This window comes from Orycteropus afer, unplaced genomic scaffold (genome assembly GCF_000298275.1).
Source record: "Orycteropus afer afer isolate SDZICR_OR568_19922 unplaced genomic scaffold, OryAfe1.0 scaffold00064, whole genome shotgun sequence".
Classification (NCBI taxonomy): Eukaryota; Metazoa; Chordata; class Mammalia; order Tubulidentata; family Orycteropodidae; genus Orycteropus; species Orycteropus afer.
In genome coordinates, this window is record NW_006921651.1 from 8,457,988 (window position 1) to 8,478,071 (window position 20,084).

Genomic DNA, 20,084 nt, shown 5'->3' on the forward strand with positions numbered 1-20,084 from the left:
GTATGGGTCACACTTTCTTGTTTCTTTGCCTGTCTCATACTTTTTTTTTTTTTTAATGAAAACTATACATTTTAGGTAGTATAGAGGAATAACACTAGATTTTCCCTCTGATTTCCCTATGTCAGATATTGTTTTTGATTTCCCTATGTCAGATATTGTTTTTGTTGCCTCTTTTTTTGGTTTGTTTGTCTGTCTTTGTTTCATGACTTGTCTGAACTAATTCTATAGTCTGTCTCCCTCACATTGTATAGCTACTGATGTCTCTTCTCTTTTTCTTCTTCTTCTTTTTTTTTTTTTTTTTTTTTTGATGTTTTTATTTTTAAACATGGATTACTAGATGTTTCACTTGAATCAGCATAGCATAGTGGTCAGCCAATGATTGGTCGGGGGTTGTGCTTAAATCATGAGCCAATAAGGCTTCCACGATTTTCTAGCGGATGTGTGTGTGAGTTGGGGAACACATTCCAAGTTTAGGTAGTTTACAAGATTGACTAGCTTTTTCTTGGACATGCTTTCTCATGTCATTTTATGCATGTCCTAGTTTTCATATTCAGCATGAATGCATGGATAACCATTTTGCTATTTTATTTCCCAACTATTCCTGTTCCCATTCTTGCTAGTCTGCTCTTCCATTGCTCGCCCCTTCCAGTATGACAGCCTTAAACTAACTGAGATGTTGGCCTTCTCCTGGACTTGTACTCTGTTCCAGATCAACTTCACCCTGTCGAGCAGTGGAGCTACTGGTTTCCATGACTTTCTATGCCTGTTTAGAGCTACCAAATTAATAGAAGCAGGAAGTGGGATGGGGTGGAGAGCATCAAAATTTTGCTCGAAATTATTTCACTCAAACATTTTGCTCTTTTTGGACATTAAACTTTTTCTACCTTTTCAGTATAATGATCACCTTTATGAAGCTTTCCCTTCTTACCGTTCATATGAATTATCATCTGCAAATCAGTGTGATCTCTTGCTTATGAACATTAATTTTTAGTTAGTAGATCTTTTGTGAAGAATACTTTGAAAAATAAATGGAATGGCAAGATCGCACTGCTAGCTTGATTTTTTTATTGGGATGGTTCCTCGAGTTAAATTAGCTTTCACTCTTTTTTGTTTGTTTGTTTATTTTATTCATGTTTTTAAGCAAAAGGCAAAGAGATCTGTGAACAGGAGAGAGTTGGCAGAGCCTCACTCTTCTCAACTCTGACTTCCATGTTTGCTTTTAATCTAGAACCAAATAACTATCGAACTATGCATGGCCGGGCAGTAAATGGCAGCCAGTTGGGAAAGGATTACATCCAGCTGAAGAGCTTGTTGCAGCCCATCCGGATTTACTCCAGAGCCAGCTTGTACGGCCCTAATATTGGGCGGCCCAGGAAGAACGTAATCACCCTCCTTGATGGGTAGGTCAGATTATTTAGCTGTTCTTATGACATTGTTCATTAATGGAATGGATTGATGCATTTCTATTTTTCCTGGTTATTTTCTTGATGTTAAGAAGAAAAGAGACATTCTTTCCAAGTAGCTATCAAATCAGGGCTTCATTATACAGTGTGGAAGAAAATTTCATTTCTTCAGGCCTTTCACAGTTAGCAGAAGGTGGTGATGTTAGGGGAGGGATATTATAATCTCAAGAAGGGTTGGAAAAATGCATTGTTTGAAAAACCATATTTACTATTATAGCATTTCAGAATATAATTTTCTATTTTAAACAAACAAAACAATAAAATAAAGATTACCTACTCTAGTCCTATATACTCTTACAGAAAGTAAAGCTTCATAAAGTCTTGGCCAGTGGAGCTTAGTCAAAAAGTTGACACTATAAACATTTGTACATTAAAGCAAAATTTAACCAGTAGATTTAATAGCAGATATTCTGCAGAATTGCTACCACTTGAGTTATTTAATTTTGACTGAACATGAAAATAATTTTTAAGCATTGGTATGTATTAGTCACTATGTTAAAGGTTTTCTGCTTCAGTCCTGCTAGTGGGCTAGACTCAAATTGGATAAGTGAGACATCCATGCAGGTGGAGTCCAATTATGCAAACTCAGAGACAATGTCTGACCATGAATGCATTGTCAACAAAGAGATAGAATTATGGTCAAAAAAGAGCCAAGATGTAACAGGAAAAAGAAAGATGGGGAAAATGAGGTTGAGAGATTCAGTTTATCTGGAACACAAGGTATGCACCAAGGCACACCTTTTATATGGTACACTTTGAATGGGCTTAGTTATTCCTGCAAATCCAAAGATGAGTAATACATTTTTCCGTGAAGTGCATAGATCAGTTGAGATAAGATAAATGCTATAGAAGTAAATAGAGCTGTATGAGGAGAGAAAAATCTTCATCTTCTGGAAGGTCTTTGTGGCCTCATGACCCTTGTGACTCTCTCCAACCTTTTCTACTTTCTTAGTCCTGATCTAAGCTAATGAATAGGAGCTCTGGTAGCATAGTACCCAGGGCATTTGACTGCTAATCAGAAGGCTCGTGGTTCAAATCCACCAGCCACTCCTCAGAAGGACGGTTGGGCAATCTACAATTGTAGTGATACTGCCTTGGAAACCCAAGGAGGGGTTGCTGTGAGTCGGGTTCGACTAGACAGCAGTGAGTTTGGGTTTTTTTTTTTTTTTTCTTTTTTTTGGTTAAGCTAATGAACATAACGGCCATTACTGAAGGCTTGGGAACACATAAGATTTTCATTGTAACAACCTTGTCAGATCTGATCCATAATGATCCCTCCTTGGGTTGCTGAGGCAGTGTCACTATGGAAGTAGATTGCCCAACCTTCCTTCCGAGGAGTGGCTGGTGGGTTTGAACCGCCAGCCTTCTGGTTAGCAGTCAAGTGCCTTAGCCACTATGCTACCAGAGTAACAACCTTAGCAACCTAAAATTTAATTTTAGGTATTCTGCCTTTTTACAAAAAGTCCCTGAGCCCTTACTCAACTCCTTCTGTCTTTTCCCACTCTTCTCTTTTCTGTCCTTCTCTATCAAGTGCAAAAATGGAATTTTCTCTTCTTTCTTGTAGAACAATTCCACTATCTTGGCCTCTGTCCACAAGTACAATTCTGGGCTTCCTTTTAAAGCATATTCAAATACTCATTGAAACTTTGAAATTACTCTGTATGTAAGGGAAGGAGAATAAAGGCGTGGATGGAGATAGGAAGGTTGGTCTCATTTTGTTGTTGCCCTGTGCCATGGACTATTCTGACTCATAGTGACTCATTAGCACAGATACAGCATTGGAAACTCTATGGGACAATCTACTCTGTCTAATAGGGTCACTATGAGTCTGAATTGACTTGTGGGCAACAGGTAATCTTTATGGGAGCAGATCACAAGGTTTTTTTCCCTACAGAACTGCTGATGAGTTTGAACTGCCTTCCTTTTAGTTAGCAGCCAAGTGCTTAATCATTGTTTCACCAGGGCTCCTTTGGTGTCATTGGACTTGTTATAATTTGGTGGTAAGAATTATGTATGTCAAACTTTAGTCACAGTTCAGGGATATATTAATAAAGCAAAACTAATGCTTTTGAGTTGTGGTGCTGGCGAAGAATGCTGAAAGTACCATGGACTGCTAAAAGAACTAACAGATCTGTCCTGGAGGAAGTGCAGCCAGAATGCTCCTTGGAAGCAAGAATGGCCAGACTTCGTCTCACCTATTTTGGTCATGTTGTAAGAAGGGACCATTCCCTGGAGAAGGATGTCATGCTTGGTAGGGTGGAGGGTCGACGAAAGAGGGGGAGGCCTTCAACAAGATGGATTGATACAGTGGCTGCGATGATGGGCTCGAGTATAGCAGGGATTGTGGGGCTGGTGCGGGATCGGGCAGTGTTTCGTTCTGCTGTGCATGGGGTCGCTATGAGTCGGAAACGACTCGACGGCACTTAACAACAACAACAACAACAATAACTCTATCATTTAAGTCCACATCACTATTGCTTTTAGATAATCCTTTTTCTTTAATGATCATATTAATGTATTCTCATAAGACTCACAGTTTGCTCTCATTGCATGACCATGTGTCAACCACTCATTCATTCATTCAGCAAATGTTCTTGAGCAACTACTGTGTTACAGGTACCATGTTAGGAACTGAGAGTATAATAGTGAACACAAACTTCTCTTTGCTGTGTGGAGAGTACAATATGGTAAAGGAAAAACACATTAATCGACTAATCTTTAAACTAATATAATACCCCATAGAGATACATGAATGGGTATGGGTGCTATGAATGATAAGGGTTGGAGGGTTGACTGAGTTACACAGGTCATAAAAGAGTTCCTTAAGGAAATGACAAGTAAGAAGAAGAGAGCCATTTAAGGTGTGATCTAAGGGATGAGTAGGAGTCAGTTAGGTAAAGAGAAAAGCAAACTGTTTTCAGTGTTCTTTGCAGAAAGAGAAGTGTGTACAAAGACCCTGAGGCTGAAAAAAAAGGCCAAAGTGGCAAGAGAAAGGTAGAGTTAGAGAAATAAGTAGGAATCATATTATATGGGGGCTGATAGGCATGATGAAGGGCTTAGAATTTCTTCTAAGTGCAGTGAGGAAGATACTGAATGTTTAAGGTATCATGGAAATCATTTGATTTATTATATAAAAAATATGATCTACTCTGTGGAAAATGAATTGGAGGAAGCTGGGAAGTCAATGAGAAGGCTGCTACAGTAGTGCAGAGAAAGAATGATGGAGCCCTAGACTAGCATGGTGGCAGTGGAATATATTGTTGGAAGTACAATCTATTAGACTTGATGATATATTGGATAAAGGTATGGTGATGTGGCATAGAGATGCATAAGTAACTGGACAGATAGTGCTACTATTTAATGAGTTGGGAAATACAAGGAGCATAACTGGTTCTGGGAGGAAAATCATGACTTCAGTCTTCATGTTATATTTATTGTGTTTGAAGCTAACTGCAGATGGCAAGTGTATCATTGAATATGTGTCAAGGGATCAAGATCTGTGCTAGAGATATTCATGTTGAAAGTATGTAAATGGGATTTAAGGCCAGGAGAATGGATGAGATTAGTTAAATAATGTAGAAAGAAAGAGACAGAGACCTAGGAGAGAACTCAGAGGAGCTCCAACATTTAGAGACTTGAGAAAGGAGGAGCGATCTCAGAGGCAAGAAGGATGGGGATAAGGTAGCACAAAAACCAAGAGAAAAACTTGAAATAAGGAGGGAGTGATGCTGGGAGCTCAAGTGTCGTGAGTCAGAAAAGTGGCATTAGATTGGGCAACAAGGTTAGTGGTGACCTTAAGAAAAACAGTTCAAGGAAAAGTGCAGTGAGAAGCCAGAGAGCCATAGTTTGAAGAGTGAATGGGAGGTAAGAAATCAAAATAATAATATGAACACTCTCAAGAGAAATTTTACTGTGAAGGAAAATAAGAAAAATGAAAATAAATATGAGATTAAGGGAGGTGATGGAATTTTCCTCTCCTTAATGTGGGGGGTAGAACATGTTTGTATGTTGATGAGACTTACCCAGGAGAAGAGAAACAACAGATGAAAAAGGAGACGGAGGAGCTAGCCAAAGACAGAAGTCCTTTAAGATTAACCAGTTGTCGTCAAGTGGGTTCCAATTCATGGTCACTCCGTGTGTGTCAGAGTAGAACTGCGCTCCACAGAGTTTTTAATGGCTCATTTTTCAGAAGCAGATCACCAGAACTTTCTTCATAGATGCCTCTGGGTGGACTTGAACCTTCAACCTTTTGATTAGCAGCCTAACACTTTAACTATTTGCACCACCCAAGAACTCTGCCATGAATGTTAGAAGCGATAGAATCCAGAAGAATTGGACTTCATTAAAAGGAGGGGCAATTTCTCAAGGATAACAGAGATCAGGATCAAATTTTTCCATCTATTAATAGATTAAAAAAGAAAAAACACACCTAGGACAAGCCTCTACCAAGACTCCAGCCCAAACTGAGAGGCCATTTTAGAGTCATTCATTTTCTTTGTTCACACACTCAATTAGTTACTAAGTAAAGGTGTAGTAGGGCATCCCAGGTTGTGAAGCTGGTGTAAATGTTAGCTCATAGATGCTGCTTTGTTAAGAATAAGTCAAGAAACTTTGACCCAATAATAAAGAACAGTTCAAAGAAATATGTGTGACTGGGGTGTTGTGGTGGCAACAACAATATATATTCAAAAACTAAAATAGGACGCAAGAGAATAGAGAAAATCATTTAGGGAAAGTAAAGGTACCGATGAGCAATTTTTTTCTCTTATGAATCAAAAAGAGAGAGAGAGAGAGATTTATCTTTCTTAATGTATATGTACCAAATATAGAGTGATATATAACTAGGAACGCATAAACATCCCTAGCAACTTGAACTAACAATAACAAAAATGTCAGCACTTTAAATCACCAGCTCTGTAGTCTTGTCCAAACCTCCTGGTTATACAAATATAATTTTACATAGTTGTGATCATTGTATATGTATCATTTTGAGTTCTGTACTTTTTATTCATTGTTTCATATGGCCCTTTCCTTATTTCCACATAGTTCTCATATTTGTCATTCTTAAGAGCAATAAAACATTCCTTTGCATTAATGTAGCAAAGTCTGCCTAAGCATCCCTCACTGTTGGGTATTTGGGCTCTTTCCAGTTTTTGCCAGTAATATATAGCACAGCTATAAACATCTTTATACAAATAGGTTTTTTATTTCCCTTAAATTATGTCCTAGGGCTGTATTCCAAAAAGTGGGGCTGCTGGGTCAAAGTATATGATAATCTTTATGGCTGTTATGTTTGTTGCCAATTTTCTTTTCAGAGTGATTTTACCAGGTTTCAGGGCAGCAATGTATTAGAGTTTTTTTTTCCCCATTGTTGGTGATGGGTGCCATCAAGTCAGTTCTGACTCTTAGTGACACTATGTACAATCGAAAGAAACACTTCCTGGTCCTGCGCCATTTTCACAGTTGTTCCTATGTTGGAGCCCATTGTTGCAGCCACCATGTCAATCCATCTAGTTGAGGGTCTTCTTTTTCACGGACTTCTTTTTCTACTTTACCAAGCATGGTGTCCCTTGCCAGGGACTAGTCCCTCCTGCTCGCATGTCCAAAGCATGTATGTAAGAGGAAGTCTTGCCACCCTCACTTCTAAGGAGCATTCTGGCTATACTTCCCAGACAGCTTTGTTTACCCTGGCAGTCAATGCTATATTCAATATTCTTTACCAACACCGTGATTTTCCCTATTATCCTATAGCAATGAGTATTGTCGTTTTTATTAATTTACTCTGTTATAATTAAGTTTCTCTGTTGCACAAGATTATGTCTCATAGTTGTTCAAATTGGAATTCCTTTAATTATGAGAAGAGCTGCATATTTTCCAAATCCTTATGTTTTCTTGTTTCTTTTTGTCCCAGGTTTGGGCAACGACCAAATACCATTTTCCCTGAGGCCCAGATTGAAAGGGCGTTTTAGAGTCATTCCTTTCTTTGCTCACATGCTCAATTGTTTATTGTTGTTGTTGTTGTTATGTGCCGTCGAGTCGGCCCCGACTCATAGCGACCCCTCCTTGGGTTTCCAAGTCAGTATCACTACGGCAGTAGGACTGCCTAACCTTCCTTCCAAGGAGTGGCTGGTGGGTTTGAACCGCCAGCCTTCTGGTTAGCAGTCAAGTGCTTTAGCCACTATGCTCCCAGAGCTCCAATTGTTTATTTAGTAGTGTTATTTCTGACTTCCTATCACTCACATTTCATCTTCTTTTCATTTTTATTCTAAACCTTGTCATTTTTCTTCCTAAATGATTTCTTTGCATTTATTCTCACTCTAATAAGTGTCATCATAGAGATTTCTGAATAGATTTTTGTAAATGCAACATCTGGTCAAGTTACTCTTGCTTGAAATCCAAACCTTTTAACATCCACCCTTGACCCTAAAGGATCTAGTTCCTGCCTACCTTGGAGCTAATAGGCAGGTATGGCCCCTTGTACCACCTCTCCGCTAAGTACAACAATGTTCTTGTAAATTTTGGAAGGTGCCATAAAACCCCTTTCCCTCATTTTCCCCCTTCTTTGTATCTTTTCTGACCTCTTCAGGCAGAATTTCTTATCATCTCCTCTGTCTTCATATGGCACTTCATTTATTTTTCTACTACAACCAAACCAAACTCACTGCCGTTGAGTCAGCCCAACTCATAGCAACTCCTCCTTGGGTTGCGAGGCAGTATCACTACGGAAATCTCAATGGGTATTCCATCAATTCCTGGAATATTCATTGAGATATTTCAACAAACGGATGCCCCATTGGAGGCACTCACTGGGTTATGCCAAGAGATTTGGAAGACAGCTACCTGGCCAACTGAATGGAAGAGATCCATATTTGTACCTATTCCAAAGAAAGGTGATCCCACAGATTGTGGAAATTATAGAACAATATCATTAATATCGCACGCAAGTAAGATCTTACTGAAGATAATTCAAAACCGTTTGCAGCAGTATATTGACAGAGAACTTCCAGAGGTGCAAGCTGGATTCAGAAGAGGAACAAGGGATATCATAGCTGTTGTCAGATGGATCTTGGCTCAAGGCAAAGAATACCAGAAAGATGTTTACTTGTGTTTTATTGACTATAAAAAGGCATTTGATTGTGTGGATCATGACAAATTATGGATAACATTGAGAAGAATGGGAATTCCCAAACACTTGATTGTACTCATGAGGAACCTGTACCTTCAGCAGGAGGCTGTCATTCAAACGGAACAAGGGGACACTACATGGTTTAAAGTCAGGAAGGGAGTGCGTCAGGGTTGTATCCTTTCCCCACACTTACTCAATCTATGTGCTGAGCAAATAATCTGAGAAGCTGGACTATATGAAGGAAAACGTGGCATCAGGATTGGAGGAAGAATCATTAACAACCTGAGATATGCAGATGATACAACTTTGCTTGCTGAAAGTGAGGATGACTTGAGGCACTTAGTGATGAAGGTTGAAGAATACAGTCTGCAGTATGGATTACGTCTCAATATAAAGAAAACAAAAATCCTCACAACTAGACCAATAAGCAGCATCACAATAAATGGAGAGAAGATTGAGGTTGTCAAAGAATTCATGTTGCTTGGTTCTACAATCGATGCCAATGGAAGCAGCAGTCAGGATGTTAGATAACTTGTAGCATTGGGAAGGTCAACCGCGAAGAAACTGTTTCAAGTGCTGAGGAGCAAGGATGTCTCCTTGAGGCTAAGATGCATCTGACACAAGCCATGATATTTCCAACCACCTCATATGCATGTGAGAGCTGGACAATGAATAAGGAAGACCGAAGAAGAGTTGATGCTTTTGAGTTGTGGTGCTGGTGAAGAATGCTGAAAGTACCATGGACTGCTAAAAGAACTAACAGATCTGTCCTAGAGGAAGTACACCCAAAATGCTCCTTGGAAGAGAGAATGGCCAGACTTCATCTCACCTACTTTGGTCATGTTGTCAGAAGGGACCATTCCTTGGAGAAGGATGTCATGCTTGGTAGGGTGGAGGGTCGATGAAAGATGGGGAGGCCTTCAACAAGATGGATTGACATGGTGGCTCAGATGATGGGCTCAAGTATAGCAGAGATCATGGAGCTGGTGCGGAATTAGGCAGTGTTTTGTTCTGCTGTGCATGGGGTCACTATGAGTCGGAAACAACTCAACAGCACCTAACAACAACAACATCACTATGGAAGTAGATTGCCCAACCTTCCTTCTGAAGAGTGGCTAGTGGGTTTGAACCATCAGCTTTCTGGTTGGCAGTCACATGCCTTAGACATTATGCCACCAGAACTCCTTGGGAGTACAATAAGGTCTTATAAATTCTTGTTGAGTTAATAGATTTGTCTTATTCCATAACTGATTATGAGTTCTGCTGCCATGAAAATAGTATACAGAATTGTGATTGCCATGCATTGTAAATCATTGTATAAACAGTGATATATATAAGTTATGATGATTGATATAAATTATAAGGAATAGTAATATAGAGTCGAACACATTTTTAAGCCTTTTTCCTCTTTTTAATTGTGTATTTACAGGACTATCTTTTCACTTAGAATATGAACTCCACTAGGAAAGGTATAAAAATCTTCATGATGTTTGTATCTTCAGAGACTAACCCATTGCCTATAATACGGGAAGTACATAATAGAATTCTTGTTTCATTACTTTAGTTTCCTCATTTGGGAATTGGCTATTCTTACCCATTGATTTTTATCTAAAAACATAAAGAAATGCTCTCTAGAGTTACATTAGTTTCCTCTTTTTCCTTCTGTAGCTTTTATGCATCATCTAATGAAAATTTTACTCCAATACATTGCTTTTCTTTTTCCATTGAAAAATATTTTGTTTCAAAAGTTTTTGTTGTAATTATTCTTGTCTACTTTCTTATTGATAGTCTTTCTGTTTCCTCCCTTACCTAATTGGGATACAATTACTATTTCCTTTTCATCTAGTCTTTTTCAGTGTTTTAATTTTCACTTATTTAGATTGCTGTATCTGCTTTAGAGTGAGAATCAAAAATATCTGTTGGTGGAGGTTTACCTTACCAGGGATGTAAAAATATTCATTGAGATAACATTGGCTGAGATTCCTTTTCAGGCCTTTACATCATAGTGAGATTTATATATAGTGCTGAATTTACGTATAGTACTGAATTTGTATATAATGCTAAATTATATATAGGGTTAAATTTTCTCTCAGTTATTTATTAGACAACTATTTTGTCTTTGACCCTTTACTTAAGTGCCAGGGATATTGGTGAATAAAGCCATAGTTATACTTATTCTCATGGAGCTTAGTAAGAGAGAGCCACAGTAAATGGGAAAACAAATAAATAAATTATTACAAAAATGTGAATAACTCTATGAAGAATAATTTCAGAGTATCCAGGGCTTGGAGGTCTGTTTTGACAAGGTGATCAGAGAAGACTTATCTGAGGAAAAATTTATTTACGCAAGGACCAAAGAAATGATAAGGAACAGTTATCCAAAGAGTAGAAGGAAGAGATTTAAAAGAAGAGGAAAGAGTGCATGTCAATGTCCTGAGGCAGAAACAAGGTTGAGGCATAAGAATAGAAAGATGAGCAGTATCGTGAGCAAAAGGAGAGGGGTGGTAGATGAGAATGCACAGCGAGGCAAAGACCAGATCATTCCTTACAGGACCATATACAGTGTGGGAAAGAGGCTGAGTGTTATATTCTATAAGCAACAGAAAGCCATCAGGGTTTTTATCAAGGAAGTGATATATACTCTAGCTCCTGTGTGCCAAAGAGATCTGAAGGCACAAACATAGAGGATAAAAAGATCTCAGCAAGGAAGTTATTTCACTAACTGTGATGGATGTTGGCAGATTGGGCTTCAGTGATGGCAGAGAAAATGGAGAGAAGTTAGGATAGAAATGATATGATTTGTTGATGGATATTTCAGAGGGCGTGTGACAGAACGAGAGGGATTAATGATGGATGACTTCTACCTTTTGGACGGTTAGCATCTATTTCAAATGTCATTACCTGCAGAAAAGGGGAACTTTTCAAAAAGAAGTTATTTATACTAGAATGAACACAGATTCATACTCAGGAAATATTATCTGTGAAGGAACAAATGATGCTTTAAAAGTATGCGGTGTGCAATGTCACCAATCAAAATGTGTATGAATTGTTGACTGGAAAACCAATTTGCTCTGTAAACTTTCACCTAAATCACAATGAAAAGTTAAAAAAAAAAAAAAGTGTTGAGTGTGCTTCAAGTTCAGGATAGAGGTCTGAGCACAAGCTCTGTTTTCTCTTGGGACCCTTGACCTAATTCCAATTAAAAATTAATGAAAGAGATCTGTAACAACAAACGCAAGGGAGGGGCAATAGCAGATGAGAGGTTTTGACAGATTTCTGCAAGACAGTAAACAAATGGAGACCTGCTGACAGATAAAGCAGAATGAAGAAGTGGCAGGTCGACGGACATAGGCTCTAGGAAGAGATAGCCAATCTGCAACAGGCAGGTTGAGAGTCAGGAGGGAGCAGGCCATGGGGTTTACAGGAAAGTCTGTCTGCACAGGGGCTGTACTCACTGTCCAACCCTTTCTCCATAATTTGAGGGCCCTACCCAGCCCATACAGAGTACAGACAGCTCAGTTTATTACCCACAAGTAAGATTGGGCAATCTACTTCCATAGTGATACTGCCTCAGAAACCCAAGGAGGGGTCACTATGAGTCGGAGCTGACTCAAAGCCAGTGAGTTTGGTTTTGGTTATATGAAATGGCCAAAATATGCAAATCTGTAGGCACAGAGAGTAGATTAGTTGTTGCCTATGACTGGGGGAAAATGGCAGTGATGACTGCTAGGATTTAAATAGATGTTTAAATAGACATTTCTCCAAAGAAAATATGTAAATGGACAATAAGCACATGAAAAGATGCTCAACGTCATTAGTCATTCCAATCAATCAATCTCACTGCCGTTGAGTCGATTTTTGACTCACAGTGACCCTTCCTTGGGTTTCCGAGGCAGTATCACTCTGGAAGTAGATTGCCCAACCTTCAAGACCACAATGAGATACCACTTCATATGGTCAAACCAAAACCTAAGACCTTTACCGTTTAGTCAATTCTGACTCATAGCAATGCTAGAATAGAACTGCCCTGTAGGGCTTCCAAGGCTGTAATCTTTATGGAAGTAGACTGTCACATCTTTTTCCCATGGAGTGGCTGGTGGATTCAAACTGCCCACCTTTCAGTTAGCAGCTGAGCTCCTAACCATTGTGCTATTAGGGTTCCTTCCCACCCACTAGTATGATCATAAGTAAAAAAGCCAAGAAAATCAAGTGATAATAGAGAAGAGGAGGTAGAGAACCTGGAACCCTCCCACACTGCTGGTGGGAATGTGAAAGGGTGCAGCTGCTTTAGAAAGCAGTCTGGAAGTTCTTCAAAAAGTTAAACATATAATGACCATTTGACAGAGAAATTACACTCCTAGGTATATACCCAAGAGAAATGAAAGCATATGTCTATTCAAAACCTTGTAAATGTATGTTCCTAGCAGCCTTATTCATAATAACCAAAAAGTGGAAACAACCGATGTCCTGCAATTGATAAATGGATAAACAAAATGTGGTCTATCAATACAATGGAATCATATTTAGCAACAAAAAGGAATGCAATTCTGGTTGCTACAATGTTGGTAAGCCTTAAAAACAAGCTGAGTGAAATTAGACAGTCACAAAGGACCACATATTTTATCACTCTATTTATAAATTCGCAAGTAAAATTGAGCAATCTACTTCTGTAGTGATACTGCCTCAGAAACCCAAGGAGGAGTCGCTATGAGTCGGAGCCGACTCAAAGCCAGTGAATTTGGTTTTGGTTATAGGAAATTGCCAAAATATGCAAATCTGTAGGCACAGAGAGTACATTAGATGTTGCCTGTAGTCGGGAGAAAATGGAGTGATGCCTGCTAATGGATATAGTTTCTTTTGGGGATGATGAAGTGTTATAGAAGTACATTATGTTGATGGTTGCATAACTTTGTAAATATAATAATTTTTAAAAAGATTGCATTTTACACTTCAACAAGTGAATTTTAGGATGTATGAATTATATTTCAAAAAGCTGGTAAACTAAAGGAGGCTAATAAAATAATTGAAAGATAAAATCAAGGAAATCTCTCATACACAGAGCTTTAGATGAAGAGAGAAAACTTGAGATAAAATATTAATGATATAGAGGATCAATTCAGGACACCCAGCTGCTGCCTCACAGGAAATAGAGAAATATAATACAGAGGAACTAGAGGGAAGAATTTTATCAAATGATTGGGGAAGACATTTTCTATAGAGAACTCAAGAGAGGCAAGTCTAAAAAAGAAAAATTTCACTGAGTGCTGAGCAAAACGTATTGGAAAGAGACTAATACCTAGGCATAAAAACATGAAATATTAGATCACCAAAGTTAAAATGAAGTCTAGAAGCCTCAAGAAAGGGAGAAATAGGTCACCTGCAAAGAAATATATCAAACTTGTATTTGACATTTTATCAGAAATAGTGGTACTAGAAAATAATGGTTGTGTCTTCAAAGTTCTAAAGAAACTTGTATTTGAACCTAAATTCCCAAGTTGTTGTTGTTGTTGTTATTTGCCGTCGAGTCAGCCCCGACTCATAGCGACCCCTCCTTGGGTTTCCGAGGCAGTATCACTACAGAAGTAGGATTGCCCAACCTTCCTTCCCATACCAAATCTAATTACTGATAAGTATGAGACCAAAATACAAACTTTGGTAAACAGAGTCTGAGGTGATCTCCAATGAGCTTCGCCTTCTTGTGCTCATCTCTTTGTATAATCCCCTTCCCTTGAGTGTGGGTAGGACTTGTGACTTGTTCCTTATCAACAAAATATGGTAAAGGTGGTAAGATATTACTCCTGAGATGATGTTACATTACATGAGACTCCATCTGTCTTACTAATACACAGCTCTTTCTGTTAATTGTCTTGTCATTGCTGGCTTTGAAGAAGTAAGCTACCATGAAATAAATGGCCATATTGGAGGCCACCATGACAAGGAACTATGGTAAGCCTCTAGAAACTGAGGTGGCCTCCAGCAAAAGACTGAGACTTTAGTCCTACAACTTCAAGGATATATTCTACCAACAACTGGAGGAAGCTTGGAAGTAGATCTTTTCTTAGTCAGTCCTCTGCTATGTTGTTGTTGTTGTTGTTAGGTGCCATCGACTCAGCCCCAATTCATAGTGACCCTATGTACAACAAAACAAAACACTGCCTGATCCTGTGCCTGGCTCACAATCCTTAATATACCTGAGCCGGTACATTGCAGCCTCTGTGTCAATCCATCTCATTGAGGGCCTTCTCGCTGACCCTCCACTTTACTAAGCATGATATCCTTTTCCAGGGATTGGTCCCATCAGACAACATGACCAAAGTAGGTGAGACGAAGTCTGGCCATTCTTGCTTCCAAGGAGCATTCTGGCTGCACTTCGTCCAGGACAGATCTGTTCATTCTTTTGGCAGTCCATGGTACTTTCAATATTCTTCGCCAACACCACAACTCAAAGGCATCAATTCTTCAGTCTTCCTTATTCATTGTCCAGCTGCTGAGACACTATAGTCTGTAGACTATAGCTGAGACTATAGTCCCAGACAATATCAGGATTATAACCTGAGGCAGAAAACTCAAACTGCCTGGATTTCTGATCTACAGACATTGTGACATAATAAATGTGTTGTTTTAAGACACCAAGGTTGTAGTAAATTGATATGCAGCAATTGTTGTTGTTATTACTCACTCATTGCCATCAAGTAGGATCTGACTCATAACGACCCCTTCTTGGGTTTCCGAGACAGTATCACTACAGAAGTAGATTACCCAACCTTCCTTCCGAGGAGTGGCTGGTGGGTTTGAACCACCAGCCTTCTGGTTAGCAGTTAAATCCCTTAGGCACTACGCCACCAGTAGTTGCTGTCAATTCAGCTTTGACTCATAACGACCCTATATATAACAAATGAAACACTACCCAGTCTTGCACCATCCATACAATCCTTGCTATACTTGAGCCCATCGTTACAGCCACTATGAAAATCCATCTTGTGGAGGGTTTTCCCCTTTTTGCTGACCTTCTACTTTACCAAGCATGTCATCCTTCTCCAGGGAATAGTTCCTTCTGAAAAGTGACTGAAGTAGGTGAGATGAAGTCTGACCATTCTTGCTTCCAAGGAGCATTCTGGCTGCACTTCTTCCAGGACAGATTTGGTCATTCTGACAGTCCATGGATTTTTCAGTATCCTTTGCCAGCACCATAATTCATAGTCATCAACTCTTCTTCAGTCTTCCTTATTCATCATATGCAGCTTTCACATGCATATGAGGCTACTGAAAATACCATGACTTGGGTTAGGCACATCTTAGTCTTCAAAATGGCATCTTTGCTTCTTAACACTTTGAAGTGCTCTTTTGCAGCAGATTTGCCCAGTGCAATATGACGTCTGATTTCTTACCTGCTGCTTGCATGAGTGTTCATTGTGGATCCAAGTAAAATGAAATCCCCAACAACTTCAATCTTTTCTCCATATATCATGATCTTACTTATTGGTCCAGTTGTGAGAATTTTTGTTTTCATTATGTTGAGGTGTAATCCATACTGAAGACTGTTGTCTTTGATCTTCATCAGTAAATGCTTCAAGTCAACTTCACTTTCAGCAAGCAAGGTTGTGTCATCTGTATATCACAGGTTGTTAATGAGTCTTCCTCCAATCCTGATGTCACATTCTTCTTCATATGTTCCAGCTTCTTGGGTTATACTCAGCATGCAGATTGAATAAGCATGGTGAGAGGATAGAAACTTGATGTACACACCCTTCTTGATTTTAAGCCATGCAGTATCCTCTTTTTCTGTTCGAATGACAGCCTCTTGATCTATGTACAGTTTCCTCATGAGCACAATTAAGTATTCTGGAATTCCCATTCTTGTAGCTGTTTGTTGTCATATGCTGTGAAGTCGGAACCGACTCATAGCAACCCCTCCTTGGGTTTCCGAGGCAGTATCACTATGGAAGTAGAGGTAACTAGTATATAGACATTTTCAGATGTTCTAAATTTCAATATTCACTTACATCCACCATTTCTAAGGAAGTTATTTTAGTATATACTCCAGGAAAATGAGAGTGAAAACCAAGAGAGAAGAGACATGAAATACATTTAAAAAAAAAAAGGTAGAATTATCACTGGAGTCAAAGGAAAAGAATCTCAGAAAACTGTGTGGTTGTTGTTGTCAGGTGCCATTGAGTTGGTTCTGACGGACAGTGACCTAAACACAAAGCAAAACATCGCCCAGTCCTGTGCCATCTTCCCAATCTTTGCTGGGTATTTTGTTTTGTTTTGTTTTTTAGGCCTGCAACTGTGACAGCATAGCAGGCCTAAGAAGCAAAAGCAACTGGTCCAATTAAAAATAAGATGTCAGTGGACCTCAAGAGGAATCAATTGGATTCTAACCTTCCGAGGAGTGGCTGGTGGGTTTGAACCTCTAGCCTTCTGGTTAGCAGTCAAATGCCTTAGGCACTATGCTGCCAGAGCAGGCCCCTAAGAATTAGACAGAATGTCTAAAAAGAGGATGCTACTAATGACATGGTAAAGAAAGTATGTTCTCCACTCTAGAGGAAAATAGGAGATAATTTGTATGAAAAGAAAACCTTTTGACTTAGATGGTAAAATATTTTCTACTGCATGGGATAGAGTTTATGACATTGCACATTATGCCATTAAGGAGTAAACGTAATTTGATAAGCTGCTTGACTCTGCTGTAAAGAAATTTTTATAGTCAAAATAACATACATTTAAAAAACTAATTTTTAGGTGATAGATCCAATCTATATATGGTACAAGGAAGAAAAATATGGCTGCAGAATAGAATGGAAACTTTATCAACCTTGATAATATAAAAGTAAAGGGAAAGTTGGAAGAAAATAGCTAGATAAGAAGAGAAAGAAGTGAAGTACATGATGACTGATATCCTCATATAATATATGATGAGTCAGAAAATATGATCTAAGCCAATGGAATAATAAATGGAGAGGAGGCGAAGACGAGGCCCAGTAAACCAAGCACATGGAGTTAACTCTTGGTTAGAATGACTTATGGCAGCATTTCCTTAAATGTACTCTGGAGAATATCAGTTCTGCAGGATATTAACATTATGTGGAGCTAAATAAAATAAAAGGTTCCAATGGTCAAGTAAGTTTGGGAAATACTGGATACACAAACTTACTGCAACATTTCCTGGCTCCATTAGTGCATTAGCTTACATTCTGAATCTCCAAGAAGGGGATTTAGCATGTAGGATTTCCTGAATTTATTTGACCACAGAGTCTTATTTTCAGAAACCATCTTGAGGAACTTGTGTTCCACTAACGTGTTTGGACCACATTGACTTGGAACATGAGCTCTGGTTTGGTGAGGGATGGTGGTAGAGCAGAAACTAACAAAAGAAATAAGATTTGGAGATCTTGGAGAACCTGGACCTCATCAAAAGCCTCATTGCTAATCTGCTTGCCTCTACTATTATCCCTCTCCAATCTCTTCACCACTGTTTCTAGAAAAATCTTTTACAATCATAATTCAGATTATGTCAGAATGAATGAAGAATGCCCAGCATTCTGGAGTTGTTTGTAGAGTGCTCTAACTTGAATCTTGGGTAGAACATAAAGTTAGACAGAGCCTTATGCTTCCTTGGTCCAGAAAACTGTGGAAAGCATTCTAATTTGAGCAAAGGGGATCAAAGCAGAACAGCATTAAGATGCAAATAAAGGCCTTTGCCATTAGAGCAGATCACAGGATATATGGTATATATGATGTGGTCTGCAGACCAGGAATAGAAAAATACTCTTATCAAGAATATCTATCTTTGGTTGTGTCCGATTACCAATACTTTTACTAAGTGCCTAATGCTGATTTATAGAATCTAAATTTTGCTCAAAGCATGGAAAATTATGAAGGCAGTATGAGCAGGTAAGGATGGAAATTTCAGTATATTTCTATACACAGACTCCCATTATAATTTGTGTGGGTCCTAGACCCTTTTATCTTTATGAGACCCTTCCTCCATGAAAAGATATTTAGAGTTATATTATATGTCTGTATTGTTACAAAGAAAAATATCATATATGAAAACATTTTCTTCAGTTTTCAAGTTCATATTTTTCTTGATTTGAACTTATTGTTGTTGTTGTTGTTATGTGCCGTCAAGTCGGACCCGACTCATAGCAACCCCTCCTTGGGTTTCTGAGGCAGTATCACTATGGATGTAGATTGCCCCATCTTCCTTCTGAGGAGTGGCTGGTGGGTTTGAACCACCAGCCTTCTGGTTAGCAGTCAAGTGCCTTAGGCACTATGCTACCAGAGCTTCCGATTTGAATTTATAGGTCCTTAAAAGAACTGCAGGCTCTAGATACTGTGCCTGCAGTACCTAATAGAGAAGTCAGCACCACCTACACATGTCAAGAAAAAAAAAAAACAGATTGCAAAGAGAGATAAAAAGTAATTTTGGATTTTTGTTTGCTGTTACATCTACTGTGGACCTTGGTCTCCTCATAGGGGGGATGTAATAAATGATTCCTGAAGTTCTTTTCAGCTCTCACCTTCTTGAGTTCTAAGATACTTGGGCTAGCACAAACAAAATACAATAAACAAAAATTTATCAGGTTATTTTCTAAAGTATACCAATGGCCTGCTGTTTTCTGCTATAGTGAGTCGATACAGCAAGATGGTGACAAGTATGCATTTTGCAACTAGATGAGACCTGGGTTAGCTACTAACTGACTCATTGTCATTTATACTTTCATCAGTAAAATGGGACTAATGAAATGATATATTTTATGAAAAGGTGTAAAGTAAATGAAATATTGAACTACTTAGCACAGTTCCTGGCACATGTTGACCCCTAAAGGAATGTTAGCCAGATTTGTTCATAATAGGTGTGTGTCAAAGATGAAAAGACAGTTGTTTTCTAATTTCTTTGTTACATATGACTGAATGTAGCCTTTTAAAAAACAGAGAATTGAGTGAGGAACGGAACTAGAAAGGTGAGCTATAATAACATGTCAGTATGAGGCTGATCACAGCTCAACTTCCTGCTCAGAAACCTGCTTATGCCACATTCTCATATGCAGTGGAAAGATATGGAGCTGGGGACAATTTGGTTCACAAAGTAATTATCACAGTGTTATTCCTAATAATTGCTCTGCTTTTCTTTCAACTGTGAAAGTTATGTGACTCAATCAAACTGCAGTAGGAGAGAAAATAACAGTTTATTCCTCTTAGTTCATAAGAGGGGAGTTTCCATCTCTCTGCCTCTAGAGAGACCAAAGCAGCTGTTCAGTCCCCATTAACAGGGAAACACTGACCTCTGCAAGAGCCTGCTCCCTAGCTGAGAATTGTGTTAATGACCAGTTACTTATAAATTTACTATCTTATTTATTTTTTTAGGAGCTCTGGTAGCGTAGTGCCTAAGGTACTTGACTACTAACCAGAAGGCTGGCGGTCCAAACCCACCAGCCACTCCTAGGAAGGAAGATGGGGCAATCTACTTCCGTAGTGATACTGCCTCGGAA

General features: G+C 38.8%; 1 protein-coding gene across 1 annotated transcript in view; it reads left to right on the top strand.

Annotated features, from left to right (window-relative positions):
- Nucleotides 1–20,084, top strand: part of HPSE2 (heparanase 2 (inactive)) — a 967,353-nt gene that overhangs the window by 621,012 nt on the left and 326,257 nt on the right. Inside the window, 1 exon segment of the mRNA XM_007940039.2 lies at nt 1,229–1,400. Coding sequence (XP_007938230.2) covers nt 1,229–1,400 — 172 coding nt within the window.